This window comes from Rhinopithecus roxellana, chromosome 11, assembly GCF_007565055.1.
Source record: "Rhinopithecus roxellana isolate Shanxi Qingling chromosome 11, ASM756505v1, whole genome shotgun sequence".
Taxonomy (NCBI): domain Eukaryota; kingdom Metazoa; phylum Chordata; class Mammalia; order Primates; family Cercopithecidae; genus Rhinopithecus; species Rhinopithecus roxellana.
The window spans coordinates 117,376,098-117,395,161 of NC_044559.1; the positions used below are offsets into that span (position 1 = coordinate 117,376,098).

General features: G+C 40.7%; 1 protein-coding gene across 1 annotated transcript in view; it reads left to right on the forward strand.

Moving 5' to 3' along the window:
• TMEM236 (transmembrane protein 236) overlaps positions 1–19,064 on the forward strand; it is a 45,592-nt gene that overhangs the window by 22,617 nt on the left and 3,911 nt on the right. The window contains exon 3 of the mRNA XM_010354748.2: positions 2,335–2,476. Coding sequence (XP_010353050.1) covers positions 2,335–2,476 — 142 coding nt within the window. The remainder of the gene's footprint in view (positions 1–2,334; positions 2,477–19,064) is intronic.

Here is a 19,064-nt window from a genome sequence, read left to right on the forward strand (position 1 = left end):
GCAAATATCTTTCCTCTCTGTAACTTGTGTTCACACTTTTATATCTTTTTCATGAAAAGAAGTTCTTAACTTAAAAATAGTGCGGCTTATCTATTTCTTTCCTTTATGGGTAGCGCTTGGGTCACTTGCAGAAGATTTTGTCATTGTGAATCTGAACTTCGAAGTCTGAAAATCTTTCCCTAATTATATATATATATATATATATATATATAATTTTTTTCTTTTCTTTTATTTTTTTGAGATGGAGTGTTGCCCTATTACCCAGGTTGGAGTGCAGTGGTGTAATCACTATTCACTGCAACCTCCAACTCCTGGGTTCGAGTGATTCCCCCCTCTCAGCCTCCCAAGTAGCTGGGATTACAGGTGTGTGCCACCACACCCGGCTAATTTTTGTGTTTTTCATAGAGATAGGGTTTCACCATGTTGGCCAGGCTGGTCTCGAACTCCTGACCTCAAGTGATTCACCCGCCTTGGACTCCCAAAGTGCTGGGATTACAGGCGTGAGTCACTGTGCCCGGCCTTCTAATTATATTTTGAAGGCTGTATTGTTTCTTCATTCTTTTTTAGATTCACAATACGTCTGGAATTGATCTTTGTATATGTTGTGCAGCAGTGAGTTAATTTGTTTCACCATATAACATTCCATGAACCAAGCACCATTTACTAAAAAGTCCATCCTGCCCACTTTTCTCTGCTGTGCCACCTTTGTTATAAATCAAGTGCAGATATACATAATTCCTATGCCAACACTACACTGTCTTAGTTCTTGAAGCTTTATACTAGTTCTTTATATCCAGAAGAGTAAATCTTCCTAGCTGGTTCTTTTTCTTCTAGAATTTCCTGCCTTTTTAATTTCCATATAAAGTTTAGTATCAGCCTGTCTTTTTCCACAAAAAGTTGGAATATTGATTGAAGTGGCATTGAATAGTATCTTTTTTTTAAAAAAAAAAACTCATATATTTGAACTCTTTTGTCTTTGGTATTTAGAAATAATTTATCCATTTGGGGGAGATTTTCTCTATGTACAATCAAATAGTCTATGAATAATGACATTTTGTTTTTCTTCTTTCCAATATTTACACTGTTAATTTTTTCTTTCTTTCTTTCTTTTTTTTTTTTTTTTTTTGAAATGGAGTCTCACTCTGTTACCCAGGCTAGAGTGCAATGGTGCGATCTCAGCTTACTGCAACCTCCGCCTCCTGGGTTCAAGTGATTCTTCTGCCTCAGTGTCCTGAGTAGCTGGGACTACTGGCATGTGCTACCATGCCTGGCTAATTTTTTTTGTATTTTTAGTAGAGACGGGGTTTCACCAAGTTGGCCAGGCTGTTCTCGAACTCCTGACCTCAGGTAATCCACCCGCCTCGTCTCCCAAAAGTGTCGGGATTACAGGTGTGAGCCACAGCACCCAGCCTACACTGTTTATTTCTTTCTCTGGCCCATTACCCTGGCTAAGACCTCCAGGACAATGTTGAGCAGAAATGGTCATGGTGGCATCTTTGTCTTATTCCTGATTTCAGAGGGAAAACTTTCAATATTTCATCATTAATACAATGCTTTCCATAGTTTTTTGTTATTGTGGTTTGTTTTTCTTTCTGTTTTTTGGTGGAGCAGGGTCTTGCTCTGTCACCCAAGCTAGAGTGCAGTGCCACAATCACAGCTCACTGCAGCCTCAACCTCCTGGGCTCAAGTGATCCGCCCACCTTAGCCTCTCCAGTAGCTCAAACCAAAGGTGTGTGCCACCACACCCAGCTAATTTTTAAATTTTTCATAGACATGGGCCTTGTTGCTCAGGTTGGTCTCGAGCTCCTGGGCTCAAGCAATCCTCCCACCTTGGCCTCCCAAAGTGCTGGGATTATAGGTGTGAACCACCACACCTGCTCTTGCCATAGCTTTTTGTAAACACTTTAAGCAGGTGAAGGAAGTGTCCCAAAGTCTAGCCGGAATTATCTGAGTTCTGTCTTCTTGGAAGATTCTAAATGTTAATATTTGTTCCCTTAGCTCTTTGCGACTGGATTCTTAGAAACTCTGTTCAGCGATAGAGTTGGAAGGAGTTACCCCTTCAATATTACAAGGAGCCCACTACTATATTTTTACATGTATTTACCAAGGTCTGTTTTTAACTGAAAATAGGCTTCCATTGATATGAGTCTTTATGATTGCTTTAGAAATGGTTCAATACCTTGTGGAGTTTAAAACCTGACAAGTTAAAAACCAACCTTCTAGTTTTTTAGTAAATAATTATAATTAATTTAGTGCTGCATTCAGACTATTGAAAGCATTTTGAGCAAAGAAAGCACAATAATTTAATGCTTCTGAATGGTTTTCTCTAAACAGGTTCAAAAGAGCATTAATGGGTCCGCTGATGTCTTACCTGATATGTTACCTGACCTACCCGTGTCTCTGGTTCTGTTATCCCTGATCGTGGTTGATATTATTGAAAAACTCAGGATATATCCTCTTAGAGGGAGTCAAAAGAGTAAGTGTTCTTTTAAATATGAATATTTTTTAAAGTTTGATATGTCTTTCACCTTTCTGCCACTCTGTTATGTGACAACATGTTTAAGGATACCTTTTCTTAGGGCTAACATTACTGATAGAAGACTGTAAACGAAGATATCTAAACATAATTATTTTTAAACCTACCTTGATAGCTAGATAGCTGCTTTGTTTCCTATCTGCATTTTGATAGTACTGATAAATTAAAAATTTTCAAATAGTTAATACCAAACACCTTAATGTTTATTCCAGCAAGAAATTATCCAAGTAAATTATTTAGATACATATTTTTCTAGGAAGTCTCTTAAACCATATGTTCAAATGAATTAATAAAAAGCTTAGTTTGGAGACTTTTACTACAGGAATTAATATGACTATGGTAGTTGTGTCCTAGATAATTATGTTTTTTTTTTTTTTTTTATTATTATACTTCAAGTTCTAGGGTACATGTGCACAACGTGCAGGTTTGTTACATATGTATATATGTACCATGTTGGTGTGCTGCACCCATTAACTCGTCATTTACATTAGGTATATCTCCTAATGCTGTCCCTCCCCCCTCCCCAGTTATGTGTTTTTAATTGTAAATTATAAAAATACCAAAGATCGCACTAACAAAACCAAGCTATGGCTGGGTGTGCTGGCTCATGCCTGTAATCCCAGCACTTTGGGAGGCCAGGATGGGAAGATGGCATGAGCTCAGGAGTTTGAGACTAGCCTGAGCAACATAGCAAGATGCCATCCCTATAAAAAAAATAAAATTTAAAGAAAACCCAACAAGATATGCCACATCTACTCCAAAGTAATGAGTTGAAACTAAATACAGATTGGCCCTTACAAAAAGGTATTTTGTTAACGGAATATTTTATTTATTTAGTCATAAATTACTCCAACTTTCATTAAATTTCATGTGGTAATATCTGTGTTTAATTGGCAATATTTGTATGCTAGTTACCCTGTGGCTAAGATTTTGTCATGTTGTACATTTGAAATGGGTAAGTTTTGTCAGTTGTTTTCTGATGGGGTGAATGGAGTCAACTGGGTGAGGCTCAGGAGACAGCTTCAGAGTGACGGGGTCACCACTGGAGCCCGTCAGTCATTTATCAGTCAGATACCAGTACCTTCCAGTCACTTGCTGCTCAGGTGGAAAGCAAAACTGAGGTGAAGGCCACTAGGAAATTGCAGAATCTGAGCCTGTCACTTTCTACTTCATCCTTGGGAGGGAGATGATGGTCCGTTATGTCTAACATAACACAGGTGACATGTAGGTTGATAAGATGGCAGTTGGGGCCATCTGTTGAGCGGAAAGCCCACCCAAGTCACATCTGCCCTCCAGAGTCAGGATTATTTGTCTTAAACTCAGGAGAGTTGGGAATCTCCGAATCCTTTGCTACATCTCTAGATTCCTTAAAAATTCAAATCTATTTTTAAATTTGATTTTTTTTTTTTTAAATTTGAGCTGGAGTCTCGCTGTGTTGCCTAGGCTGATCTAGAGTTCTTGAGCTCAGGAGATCCTCCTGCATCAGCCTCCTGAGTAGCTGGGATTCTAGGTGTGCACACCTGCAACCAGCTTTAAATTGGATGGTTTCTGATGACTCTGTATTTTCTATATTAATATAACTTTCCTGTGCAAGTTTAAAGGTCTTTTTAAAAAAGAAAGACACATGTATCTTTTCGGGAATAAGTTAATGACATTTTATTTTTGTTAGTGATGAATTTTTTATTTTTATTTTTATTTTTTTTGAGATGGAGTCTTGCTCTGGAATGCAGTGGCATGACCTCTGCTCACTGCAACCTCTGCCTCCTGGATTTAAGCAATTCTCCTGCCTCAGCCTCCCGAGTAGCTGGGATTGCAGGCATGCACCACCATGTGTGGCTAATTTTTGTATTTTTAGTGAAGGCAGGGTTTCATCATGTTGGCCAGGCTGGTCTCGAACTCCTGACCTCAGGTGATCCACCCACCTTGGCCTCCCAAAGTGCTGGGATTACAGGTGTGAACCACCATGGCAAACCATTCGTTGGATTTTTAAAGGGGAATTTTCCTTGTATCCATAACTTCAACAATGACACTGAGACCTGAAATAAGTCAAAAAAGAAGTAGATCTGGGGGAGAAGACTCTAGAACATTTTGTACAACTGCTTCTCACTTGAAGAGCCTTCTTCTTGAGCTGTTGTTCTCCATCCAAATTTAGGAAGATTAGTGTCTGATTTGATAGTTCAGCCATTTAATAAATTCACACTTAAAAAAACTAGCAGTCACTTGAAATGCCTTCGTAAATATGAACGATACATACTTTTAATTTTTATGCAAACCTCGAACCCAAATAGTCTCCTACACTGATTTTAACATGAGATTAATGATATAAATTATGTAATTTTTGAATCCATGAGGTTTTATCATTTATTCCTTGGAACATGAATTAATATATAAATACATTAATGTGTAAATCTTAAATACATAATTCTGAACCTAAGCAAATATACCATAAATATGGTTTCACTACAGGTGGTACTTGCAAATTAAAAAAATTGACTAGAGGTGGGGGATGAACAAGATCTAGAATAATTTGACTGCCTTCAGGAATGTGGGAAAAGTGAATATGTTCTTTGCTCTTTCCAGATAGTCTGAAATGCATCCATGTCTGTTAGCTAGTAGCAGTCTGGACTTTACGTTAGATGAAACTAACATCATCTACAATGCATGGATTTATGGACACTCTTATAGCATCCTAACCATCTTCATTCCAAGCTACAAAACTTTTATCTTTGTGTAGCTTTTCCTTTTCAAAAATTTTAAATAAAAGTTATTCTGCAGATGAAATATGCTTATGCTTAAAACAGTCTTCACTGGACCAAGGGATCCTTTTTACTAACCTCCTATTACCAGTGGAAATTTCTCAGTATTAAGTAATTATCATGCAGCAGCTTCTAACTGCATCGTTTCACGGAGGTTGCGTCACGTATGGGAGCATTTTTCTGACGTGTGGATCTCTGCAGCACGGCAATCTCACAGATGTATGTGATACCTAGGAATGCCAATCCCCAGTCACGTGCACAAATAATAAGAATACAAAGAATAGCCTGTGGAAGAAGAGGACTTCCATCTCCTCTTCTTCACTGTCTTCTTCCTGCTCCCATTTAATTAATTAATTAATTAATTAATTTTTTGAGACGGAGTCTCGCTTTGGTGCCCAGGCTAGAGTGCAGTGGTACAATCTCAGCTCACTGCAGCCTTTGCATCCTGGGCTCAAGTGATCCTCCTGCCTCAGCCTCCCAAGTAGTTGGGAATACAGGAGGGCACCACCATGCCTGGCTAATTTTTGTATTTTTAGTAGAGATGGGTTTTCACCCTGTTGGCCAGGCTGGTCTCTAACTCCTGACCTCAAGTGATCTGCTTGCCACAGCTTCCCAAAGCACTAGGTTGACAGGCGTGAGCCACTGTGCCCACCTGCTGCTCCCATTTTACACCAGACTCACGGTGGGTCTCCTGTGCCCTTATTTGTTGGTCTAGACCGCTGGCGACACTGCTGCATCTGCTTTACACTCAGTTTCTTACTCTCATGTGCAAACCCCTCGGCGTCTGCTATTTTCTACCACTCCTGCTTGGCTCTGCTCTAAATGCTGTTGGTGCTGCTGTTGCTTGTGTCTGGGATATTGGTGGATATGCTGCTGGTGCTTTAGATTGACTTCCTTTCTTCTGCTAGTGGGAATATTGGCTTCCTGCCACTGAGTTCTAGTTTTCTAAGGAGGTCTCAAACAGAGCACTAGAACAACTGTTTTTGCTTGGAAACAACAACGGTTTAGCCCTTAGAGTGTATATGTACCAACAGATTGGCTGGGCTTCAGTGATTTCAGATAACGGCCATTCTACTCCCCTGCAAACCACCACTTCCCCTCGCACTTATAGACCTTGTGGCTGAATATGGCAGAGCCAGACTCCTTTGAGGCAGCTTTTCTTCATGGGGGTCTCATAGGTCCTCAAATCGGGCTTAGCTATATTGTCTGAACCTCATTCCTGGCCACCATTAGAGTCCTCTACCTATTACCACCTAGATTCCTTAACCCCCATCAAAACCAGTGGGTGCAAACAGACCCAAGAAAGTGTCCATGATTACAGAGGGAGTTTTCAGTCCTACCTTCGAGACTTATTTGAATAGGACTTGCAGCCCAGGCCAGACACCCTGTTACAAAGTGGTACAATAGATTATAATAGCTAAAGTACTATGGTGCCACAAATGAAGGAAAACTTCATTTTATCTAAGGTGTTGAAGGTCAGAAAAGACTAAAGGGAAGATCTTGGATTTGCAGGAGCTTATAGGTAGACATGGTAAAGAAAGTTTTCTACATAGGAGAAAGGTTGGGCCTCCAAGAACTAAGGTGTGTATGTAGCAAATGGCCATGTCTGGGAAGTGAAAATGAAGCAGTGTTGTTGTCTGGGGTAAATACCCAAAGTTCATCATCTCACACCAAGAAGACTAAGGACGTGGACAGACACACACGAGGAGTGAGTTTAGGAGCGGAGGTTTAATAGACAAAAGAAAGGAGAGCAGCTCTCTCTCTTTCGAGACAGAGGGGCTCCTCAATGGGAATTCCGGACCGTGACAGAGTGCACTGGGTTTTATAGACAGGCTTTAGAGGTGGTGTCTGATTTACATAGGGCTCACAGATTGGTTGGACTGGGCGTGATGTTTACATAGTGCCCAGAAAAGGCTGGTCACCCCACCCCAATCTTATTATGCAAATAGGCTTTCCAGTTGGCTGGTGCCATGCTGCCTGCGCCTCACTGTACACACAGCTGGCAAAGAGAAGGAAGATGGAGCCACCATTTTGACCATGCCTAGTCCCAGGTGGCCTTTTCCTATTGGCACAGCAGCCGGCAGTCACCCGTGCAAGCTTCCAGCTTGCTTGTCTGTGTCTGCAGCTCGATTTTACAGGCTGCTCTTTGTTAGAAAAGAAAATGATTTGGGGGTGCTTTTCATTAAAAGGAAAACCTTACCAAGGACTCCCGCACCCTCATATCTGCCTAAATAACTTCTTCTTAACTCCTATATCGAAATTAAGCTTGGTTGGATTTCACACCTTGAATCCACAAACCTGGTGCTGGGAGGCAAGTTGCCTTCTTAATACCGACTACTGTTCATTAACTTGTCATTTCAGAAACCTATAATATCACTTCAAGAGTAACTGTGAAAATTTGCATGCAGCCGGGTGCAGTGGCTCACGCCTGTAATCCCAGCGCTTTGGGAGGCCAAGGTGGGGGGATCATCTGAGGTCAGGAGTTTGAGACCAGCCTGGCCAACATGGTGAAACCCCATTTCTACTAAAAATACAAAAAATTAGCCAGCCGTGGTGGCAGGCGCCTGTAATCCCAGCTACTGGGGAAGCTGAGGCAGAAGAATCGCTTGAACCCAGGAGGCGGAGGTTGCAGTGAGCTGAGATGGCACCACTGCACTCCAGCCTGGGTGACAGAACATGACTCTGTCTCAAAAGAAAAAAAAAAGGAAAGAAAATTTGCATGCATGTATGCATGCATGCATGCATGCGTGTGTGTGTGTGTGTGTGTGTGTGTCGTATGTGTGTGTCTGGGAGAAGGGAGAGCTTCATCATGATCAACAATGTTTTTGTGTGTTTAAGTGTTGATGTTTTATGTGAGATTTCATTTGGGGGAAAAAAAAGGTTCCTCTGCTAAATGTTTAAAAATCATTAATCTAGGGCTTCATTTAGCATTGTAACCATACCTGTTTCTAGGACGCTACCATTTCTATGGAGAGATAGATAGGTTGCCAACTCTCTCTCCAGGCCCAGCTCCCTGGCAGTCATGACTGCACCACCTAGAGGCAAAGTGAGCCCCCATCTAGGGTCTCGTGACTGCTGCTGCTGCTCTGGGCAATTTCAGCTTTGAAGGCAGAGTGACCCATCTTGGTGGGGTACACACTGGCTTGAGGCTCAACACCCTTGAAAAACAGATAACGCTTTTGACATACCATATTGAATTTTTTCTTTCTAATGTTTCATTTTTCCAAAAGAACACATACTCATTTTAAAAAGTTATAAAATAGAGATAAACGAAAAAGAAAAGGTAAACGAACCATAACCCTACAAGCTAGAAATTTATAACTGGATAGCATCTTGATGTACATTCATCTATTAAGAAAACCTATTCTGCAACTCTTTTTTTTTTTTTCTTAATGTATGGTGGGCATCATTCTCATAATTACATCTTCTTTTTGTTTTATTTTGTTTTGTTTTTGTTTTAGAGACAGTCTCGCTCTGTTGCTCAGGTTGGAGTGCAGTGGCATGATCTCTGCTTACTGCAGCCTGTGGTCCTGGGCTTAAGCGATTCTCATGCCTCATCCTCCCAGGTAGCTGGGACGATAGCCGTGCACCACCATGTCCCTCTAATTTTTGTATTTTTAGTAGAGATGGGGTTTCACCATGTTGGCCAGGCTGGTCTTGTACTCCTGACCTCAAATGATTCACCCACCTCGCCTCCCAAACTGCTGAGATTACAGGTGTGAGCCACTGTGCCCAGCCTCATTATTACGTCTTCTATTGTGTAGAAGGTGTTATTGGTGGAATTATATTCCATTATGTTAATGAACCATGATAATATAGCTAGCAGATCCCCAGTTGTTGAACAACTAGATTTGTTCCAGTTTTTAGCTATGATAAACCCTGCTATTATAAGTCTCGTTCAGAAGTAAAAGGGTTGAGAAGGACAAGGATGTGGTTAGAATGCGTAAGGCGATGTGCTTTTCAGTTGGGCAGGGCAGACAAGTCATGGTTAAAGTGCGTGTCCATGTGCAGTGCAGGTGGGCTGTGTTTAAAGCACCCTGTGCTACGTGTAGGAGTCAGAAACCTCTCAGTGAGGTGACTGGCAAAACAGAAGCTGGGTATGGAGAGAGTTAACTGCCTCTGGATGGGAGCCGAATGATATCAGGATGATGACTGCAGAATGTCCTCAGAAGACCTGGAGCATCTGCTCATGCCCAGACTCCTCAGCAAGAACACTGCCAGAAGAAAGTGACTACTAGGGACTGGCTACACATGCTGGGAATGTAGAGGGGCCCATAAAGGGATCGTATGTACCGCGTGGTGTGGCAAGAGGGGTTTGGCCGCATTAGGAAGAGCTGCATGTTCAGAGATGGCTGGCTAGAGGTGAGGTCAACAGGCTATTTGAGTGGAAAACCTCAGTGCCCTGCAAAGGAGGCGGTTTCCACTATCACATCAGCGAGAGGTGCTGGGTATGATGTCGGCAGGGTAAGGCTTTCAAATAAATCTGCTCCCAATGGCCCTCATCCAATGCCTTCTGCGTGGTCTTTTAATACCAGAAACTTGAGTCAGTGCCTGCAAGCACCTCAGCAGTATAGATGATTATTTATTTCCTTAGGTCAAATGTTTAGATGCAGAACTTCTGGCTCAAAGTCCATGCAAGGTTTTAAGGTTTGTGATATGTGTAGTTAAACTGTTCCCTCTAAAGAACTTACCCTCTAAATAGCAATGTAAGGAAATACCTGTTTCTCCTTAACCTTACAACCTTGCAACAGTGGAAATTTATTCCATTTCTTCTCTTCCAAAATAGTATCATAGGCATAGGCAAAATAGTACCTTACCACCTTTATAATTTGCTTTTTAAAGTAGTAGTTGTGTTTGCCATCTTCTCATAGGTTTATTGGCTATTTGTAGTTTTTAAAAATCCTATATTTAGATCCTTGATCTGTTTTTCTGTTGGTATGGCCATTTTTCTTTTCTTTTCTTCTTCTTCTTCTACTTCCTTTTTTTCTTCTACTGAATCATGAGTTCTATAAATAGTGAGGATGTTAAGTTTTGCCTATCGTAGGTGTAGTGTATATTTCAGGGTTCTCATTTGCCTTTTAATTTTACTATGGTGTTTCTCATATAGGGAATTTAAAATTTTGATGTCATCCAAGCTATTAGTATTTCTGTATGGTGTAGTTATGCTTAAAAAGTCTTTTTTGCACTACAAGTAAAAATTATTTACCAATTATTTTCCCAAAGCAGTTAACATTTAAATGTTTAATGAAGAAAAATTGAATTATCTATAGGGTACAAATTGGTTAATTTATAAATAACCAATAAATTAGACAAGATAGCCAACATGTTTATTTACCTAAGCTGGCAAAGTTTTTAGACTTCTGTTTCTATTGTATTTCTTCCAGTATTTCCAACACTTAATAGAGTTCTTTAAAAATATCAGTGCCAAGCACAGCTGCCCCAGATGAACTGGATCAGAATCTCTGGGGATGGGATTAGGCATATTTGGATTTTAAAAAAGGAAACCTCGTTGAGAGACCCTGATTTATATCTCTAATTAAGAGCAGTGCTTCTTACCCTTGGCTGTACATTAAAATCAACTAAGGAAATTTGAAAGTTTGGATGTCTAGGATGCACCCGGTTAATGAAATCATAATTTTCTGGAGTGAGGCCCAGGCACTACTAATTTTTAAAATTAGCAATTCCCAAATGATTGACAATTGGGAAAATAATAGGAGTGGATAGGGAGAAAGCAAGCAAGGGGAATTTATGCCAGATAATGCCCCAATTTCTTCATGAAATAGGAAGCAAATTTTCTGCTGAGAACAATGGAGATGGATGGAAGGGAGAGGACCCACAAGAAAGGGGGACGCTCTGGGGTAACTGCTGTGGGGAATGAAGATGAAGTGGGCTAGAGACAGGGAGACAGATGGATGAGTGATGTTGAATGTGTAGCACAAACTGGAACCAGGAATTTGTTCTGCGGCTGATCCAGATTATATGTTTTTTCTCACTGAGTTTCAGAAATCTGGGCCTGGCAGGTTGAAAAGATAGAAGCGTTAGGACTGACCCAGGTTTGGGAGTTTGCAGAGCAGGAAGGAAGAAGGAAAAGGAACCGTTTCTCTCTGAGTTATTTCTTCTTGGTATTGACTTACCAAAATATAATTTCTGAAAATGAATGCCAACGATAATTTTTATTGAACGTCTAAGCTATTGCCATTGAATCGGGGGCCACTGGTTATCACAAATACAGGGATTCTTAGCCATGGATTTGCACCAGAGATCATCAAAGTGTCTTTGCAATCCATATGCATGAGCTCTACCTACCGTTCAACAGGCTGGAAGACAGAACCTGACATCTGTAATTTTTTAAAGTTCTGCCATCGATTCTCATGCCCACTCTGAGAACCCCTTACTATAGGAAGTACTAGGAGCTGTCATAAATATCAAGTTAAAAGCAGAGAGGTCAATCCAAGCACGGGTCAATCCAAATTCTTAAGGGAACTGGCTTTCCAAATTTTCTTGAAATGTGACTCATGGCATTTTAACCAAATAGTATGTAAGAGATGTCATAGAGGTTAAAAGGAAAAAACAAAAAAAAAAACAAAAGCAAGCAAACAAACCAAAAAAAAAAAAAAAAAAAAAAGGATGCAGCTTTTTTTTTCTGCATAAAATGAATGGCATTTTGAGTTCCTCTTTATTTCCTTTTAAGAAATAGCTTATTATACAAGATGAGCCCCGAGTGTGAGCTGGATTTCCATAATGTGTTATTTTGCAATGTGCTCAGGGGTGAGTATGAGGAACACTGTGTCCGGGGCCAAACTGGGGAGGGTATTTCCTTTCCTACCCTCCGTTTGCTATTTAGAAGAAGGAAGTTTCAGGAAAGTATGTTAGTTCTAGGATTTTTTTTCCTCTTCTCAAGAAATAAGTGGCCATCTACTAGACTGGGGTAAGAGAAGGGTAGAATTTCTGATTTATATCTTTTAATGAAGTGCCAGCTGTCTGGATTACACTCATGAGATTGGGCCAAAAGCTATATTGGAGCGAGTTGGGTGCCAACAGACGTAGCATGTCAGGTGCTATCAAAATTTTCAGTGAAGGCTCCCTTTGATTTTGACAGCTTTATATGATGTTAACAATTTGGCATTAAATTTTTTTTTTCTTTCTAAGTGGTCAAAATAATTGTGAATAATTTTAGTGTATTAAATGAGACACTTGTAAGTCACAGAATACTTTGGAAACAAATATTTCAGGGAGACTGATAGGAATAAGGGAATACAAGAATTCAGCATGTGTTACTTTATAATACCAAGCCTTGTGTTCCATATTATTATGGACCAAGAAAAGCTTATGGCCCCAGTTTGAAATTAAAGGCATAGGTCACTGATTTTCAATATTTACATTTTCATATCTTAGGTCAAAGAGAGCTGATCACCTGCATAATGTGTGGATGTTCTTTTTCTCTTCTGTTTTTTGAGAGAATGTCTCATTCTGTTGTCCATGCTGGAGGGCAGTGCCATGATCACAGTGCACTGCAGCCTCAACCTCCTGGGCTCAAGTGATCCTCCTGCTTCGGCCTCGTAAAGTGCTGAGATTACAAGCATAAGTCACTGGCTTAGCTGATGTTCTTGATCATTTGTTGTTGACATCGTATGTATACTAATAGTAAGGTCCTATCTAGAAGAACACCACTTTTCTCATGCTCTGCTTCCACTTGCTATTTTGGGACCCTAAATCCTTCTGTTTCTGGATGTGTGTGCATAGGTGGGTAGGTGGGTAGTTGGGGGAGCTGGAGGTTCTCAGGGACTTCTTCTTATGAGATCACAAACACAATCTTCTTGAAATCACACATCTGCCCTGATAGAGTTTGGCTGTGTCGCCACCCAAATCTCAACTTGAATTGTATCGCCCAGAATTCTCACGTGTTGTGGGAGGTTCCCAGGGGAGGTAATTGAATCATGGGGGGTCAGTCTTTCCCATGCTATTCTTATGATAGTGAATAAGCCTCATGAGATCGGATGGGTTTATCAGGGGTTTCCGCTTTTGCATCTTCTTCATTCTCTCTTGCTGCCGCCATGGAAGAAGTGCCTTTCACCCTCCGCCATGATCGTGAGACCTCCCTGGCCACGTGGAACTGTAAGTCCAATTAAACCTCCTTTCCTTCCCAGTCTTGGGTATGTCTTTATCAGCAGCATGAAAACGGATTAAAACATGCCCTTTCTTCCTCCTGCCTGGTGACCCCTGATGCTACTGGTGCCTGGATGGTCTCTGGCATGCTTTGAAGCACTGCTGCTGCTGTTGGTGCTGTCTGCCCAAGCATTGCGGACTGTGCCATGCCAGACTGCACTGGCACCCTCTGTGGGGCCTGATATCACATTACATCCTCTCTTACTGTTGAGCGATGCAGGTCCCCAGCCTGTGCTGCCAGGTGCTTCTGATGTCTTCCAGGGTGCGTTAGTGGAATCAATCCTCGTGGCCTTGCTTACGGGGCTCCCTCCAGGACTGGGCCAGAAGGGCATCTGAGTGGTAGACTCTGTGCAGAGCTCCACATTTTACCCATTGACTCTGTGGGAACCAGTCAATGGTTGGGCCGAGTTTTCATGCTTTGACTTCTTTGCCTTAGTGCAGGTTTTTCCCCCAGGATGCTCATTGCTCCCTCATGCTAATAGATTCCAGAAAAGAGGTTCCTCCCACCTTTTATTCAGCAAATCTTTATGGTGGATCTGTGCCATACCAATACCAGGCACTCCACCGGTGCTGGGGGTACAAAGCTGAGCAGAAACAGGCAGACGCTGCCTTTTGGGAATCTCCTGGTCTAGACGCTCCAGGGCTCTTAAACTACACTAGTAAATATGCATAAACTGGGCTGACGGAGGTTCTTCAGAATGCAATGACTCAGGTTTAATCCATTAGGCATCAGTTTCTGTCATCCAGCTCCTGCTGGGATTGCTAGCTCCTGTCTGTATCCAAGCACTTAAAACTCCTGAGTATTTGGAGTAAAGGAGGAAATACGGGTAGAGGCATTTCAGACCATTTCAAAGTGTAGGATTTTTCTCTTTGGCAATGAGATAACTATATGCATCTTGACATTTTACCTTACTGTATATATTTTCTTTACAAATATTCAATAGTATATTATTTTTATATATATTATAAAATAAATAAACGTTTCAGGGACATTGATAAGAATAACAGAACATGAAGGATTCAGCATGCATTTATTTATATATTATATATTTTGAGTAAAATATATCTAGAAATATATATCATAAGTCACATAAATAATATAATTACTTTTGTATAAAATATATTATAAATTAAATAACATTTTCTAGTCTAACCATGTATCTCTTGGGGAGGAGGACCACAATATGATTGAAAAACTGAAGATTAGGAATTTTAAATGGGAACATTTTTTCAATATTTAAAAATAGAATATTTAAAAATGGATAATATTAAGATTTTAGCAATACTTGTCCAGTGTTAGATAAGTCTGTAAAGCAGCAGTACAGGGAAAAATGATCTCTAAACCATCCAGTGGGCTGGGCATGGTGGCTCACACCTGTAATCCCAGCACTTTGGGAGGTCAAGGTGGGAGAGCCGCTTGAGTCCAGGAGTTCAAGACCAGTCTGAGTAACATAGCAAGACCCCATCTCTACAAAAAAAAAAAAAAAAGAAGTTAAAAAAATTTAAATCATCCAGCTTTCTAGTTGTGTCCTCTGACAAAATAATTCTCTTAACATTTACATTGTATAAGATACAGAAATGATACATTTATTTATTGTCAGATTTATGCAATGAGTGGCAAGGAACTGAAATGGGATCTTAGGGTTTTTGAATTTACTGGACAACAATCTCATGGTTTCTGTGAAGAAAGTTGCCACAACTATTTCACAGCTGAGAATGTATGCCCACAGGCTTTTCCAGAACTGATGATGGTTGAATATTCATCTTGAATTCATTATTATTATTTGGTGAAAACTTGTACACAGTTTTGAGCATAGGCAGTAGTATACTGATCAGTGTTTAATCAATTACCTTTGTGGAGTAGGGTTGAGGAGTGGGGAAGTCCTGATTTGTAGCATTTGCCAACGTCTGTGGTGTAAATTCTCCCACTATGACCAATTTCAAGCTACCGGTGATATCACTGAACACTGATCATGGAATTAGGAAGAGATACATACAAGAGGCTCTTCTTAGTTGCTGTAAGCTGCCTTCACTTGTGTGGGTTATATCTGTAGGGTAGCATTTTCCTTTGTGATGTGAACAGGCAAATATGAGAATTAAACTCATGATCTTGTTTAGTCTCTGTAGTGTGACAGTGTTTCTCAAACTTGTGACCTCCCCTGATATACCAGAGAATGAGTTATAGTGGAACTATAGCCAAAGTTAAATTACAGTCACTCTTACTATTTACTGCATTCTAAGATATTCTATTCTGTCCCAATTAATTTAAAACAATAAATTATTTCACTATTGCTACTTTTTATTTATTTAACACATAAATAATCATTCTATATGCCAAACACTATTTTTAAGTGCTTTACAGATACTGACGTATTCCTTCATTAGAACCGACCTGTGAGGTAGATGTCCCATTTCATCATTTATTGCTTGGCAGTATTACTTGTCTTCCCTACCTCAGTGAGAGTATGTCAAAATAACAGTGTTTAGCTGGGTATGGAGGTTCATGCCGGTAATTCCAGAGCGTTGAGAGGCTGAGGCAGAAGGATTGCTTGAGGTCAGGTGTTCAAGACCAGCCTGGGCAACATAGTGAGACCCCCATCTCTACAAAAAATTAAAAAATGAGCCAGGAGTCATAGTGCATGCCTGTAGTCCCAGCTACTTGGGATTTTGAAGTGGGTAGATCACATTTGCCCAGGACATCAAAGCTGCAATGAGCCAGGATTGTACCACTGTACTCTAGTCTGGGTAGAGCAAGACTGTGTCTCAAAAATAATAAATAAATAAATAAATAAATAAATAAATGATGATGCTGAAGCTCTGCTTTCTAAGGTTTAGTCCAGAGTGCTGTATTTGAATGGAAGCTGCTAGAAGGGTGAGAATCTTACCTTTTGATTGTTGTGTCTTCCACAATTCCTAGTACAGGATCTTAGACATTCTAAGTGTTTGAGACAGTGAATAAATGAATGGATGAATGAGTGAGCCTGCAGTCCCAGCTAGTTGGGAGACTAGGGCAGGAGGATCGCTTGAGCCCAGGAGCTTGAGGCTGCAGTGAGCTATGGCTGTGCCCCTGCACTCCAGCCTGGGCAATAGAGTGAGACCATGTCTCTAAAGTAAATAAGTAAATAAATAAATAAATAAATAACAGTGTTTCTAATTTACCTTGAGGTGTATTTTAATTTATTGCCTTTTTCCCCTTGTCCTCTGAAATTATGATGACTACCGGTGCTTTGTGTGCTGCATGTTTTTTCAGAAATCATTTTAAAAGGACTGGTAATTTTCTTCTGCTCCAGATAGTTTTCTCAGTGTTATGCCTACATCATTCGTTTTTAGATTTCTCTAACCATTTTCCCCTCGGGAGAAATAGATTTGGGGGCTTGTTAATTAAGACTAGCCATGTTTGTTTCTGAGTAATTATGCTTTGACTGATGTGAACTGGTAACAATCTCTTTGCACATCAGCTGCCTTCTGTGTCTTCATTCTACTGCCTCATATTTGCCTCTAAGTAGCTACTTTTGCTCCAACCTAATAAACTTAGAAAGAAATCCAAAACTTTTATCCTGGACCATAGGACTCTCTATAATCTGTCTCTGCCACAGAGAGTGTGGTACAAGGGTTAAGGGTTTGGGACTCAAGTTCTGCTTTTTCTACTGGCTAGCTGTGTGACCTTGGAAATAGTGCATAATCTCTCTGTGCCTCAGTTTGCTCATCATTAAAATGGGAAAATAGGCGGCATGCAGTGGTTCATGCCTGTAATTCAGTGTGTTGGGAGGCTGAGGCAGGAGGATCACTTGGGTCCAGGAGTTTGAGACCAGCCAGGCAACACAGCAAGTCATCCATGTCTCTATTAAAAGTAAAAATAAAAAAAAAATTAGTCAGGTATGGTGGTGCAAGCCTGTAGTCTCAGCTATTTGAGAGGCTGAGGCAGGAGGATCGCTTGAGTCTGGGAGTTGGAGGCTGTAGTGAGCTATGACTGTGCCACTGCACTCCGGTCTGGGCAACAGAGCAAGACTCTGTCTCTAAAATAACATAAAGTAAGATAAAACGGGAAAACCATAGGGTTTTAATAAGTGAGTTAAAGCATATAAAGGGTTTGGAACAGTGCCTGATACGTAGAAAGTTCTTAATAGTCACCAGCTCTTTTCCTCTCCCACTTCCTCTCTGCATCCCCCACCTTTCACCAAACTCCTTTCTTTCAGTTCATGCTGGCTGAAGGATATTTACACAGGCCATTCCCACTACCTGCAAGTTCTTTTTTCCATTCCTCACTGAATCAATTCCTACTCATGCTTCCTATCTCTGCTTAACTGTCACGTCTCAGACGAGCCTCCTTTGACTCCCCAGTGAATCCCCTTTGATTATCTCTCATCACAGAATTTACTTTCCTTTACAGCCCGGCCACCATTTGTTATTCCATATTTATTGGTGTGATTGTAGGAGATTCAGAGTCATGAAGCTAGGAACTACTTCCATGCTATTTGGAACGCCATTTGCCAGTGTCTAGCCCAGGCTTGGTACGGTACTCTCGTATTTGCTCATTACAGGCCGTTCGGAGTCTAATGAATGCATTTTTAGCATCAGCTTTCTTCCTGGATGTTTTTAGGTGCTTTTCTTTGTGATTCCTTTTTCTTTTCTTCTCTCTTTTATTAATTAATTAATTATTGGAAATGGAGTCTCACTCTGTTGTCCAGGCTGGAGTGCAGGGGTGCAATCCCGGCTCACTACAACCTCCATCTCCTGGGTTCAAGTAGTTCTCCTGCCTCAGCCTCCTGAGTAGCTGGGATTACAGGCCTGCACCAACGTGCCCGGCTAATATTTTGTATTTTCAGTAGAGAGGGGTTTCACCACGTTAGCCAGGTTGAACTGGAAGTCCTGGCCTCAAGTGATCCCCCGGCCTCGGCCTTCCAAAGTGCTGGGATTGCAAGCATAAGCCACTGTACCTGCATCTGTTTTTATTTGGATAACATACTGTTTTCTTGTTCTCTTCACAAGAGGAATGCACACTCTAGAAAATGCCTCACTACTGAATTGTTACCGTGTGCCTTGTTTTGTTTTTCCCCCTGTTAGGTGTTGAAAACTTTTGGGGAAAAAGTTAGAGGTAAAAATAAATCCATAAATAAACAACTAAGTAAAGTATGTTACAGTTGCCTACTTAGCCTCTTGTCTGCTAACAAAATGACATTTTCTTGGTCATTTAGCTTACAGAGTAACGATCAAAAGTCATTTCAGCAACTAGAATCAGATGTGGGAAACTGTATCAAGAGGCTGCTATTTTTACTTTTTAAAGGGCAGTGTGCGCTTCTCAGGAGGTGAGGAGATCTCTCTCTTTACGCTTATGTCTTCTATGGATTTTGTGCCAGTGAATATTGTTTTACCCACACAGAACAAATAACAACTAACAACAATAGGAAAAAGAATTCCAGCTCTAAGTGGATATTTAGAAAGTACTCATTTGGAGAGAAAACTCATCCTGGAGCTAAAGGGAATAGCATCAAATCCATGAGCCTGTACTTTGCTCCGAGATGTACTTGCTAGTCCCCTCCAATGACCAAAAGATTTCTCAGCTTCCTTAACTCTCCCCAGCCCCCTGGGAGGCCATCAAAGCTTTC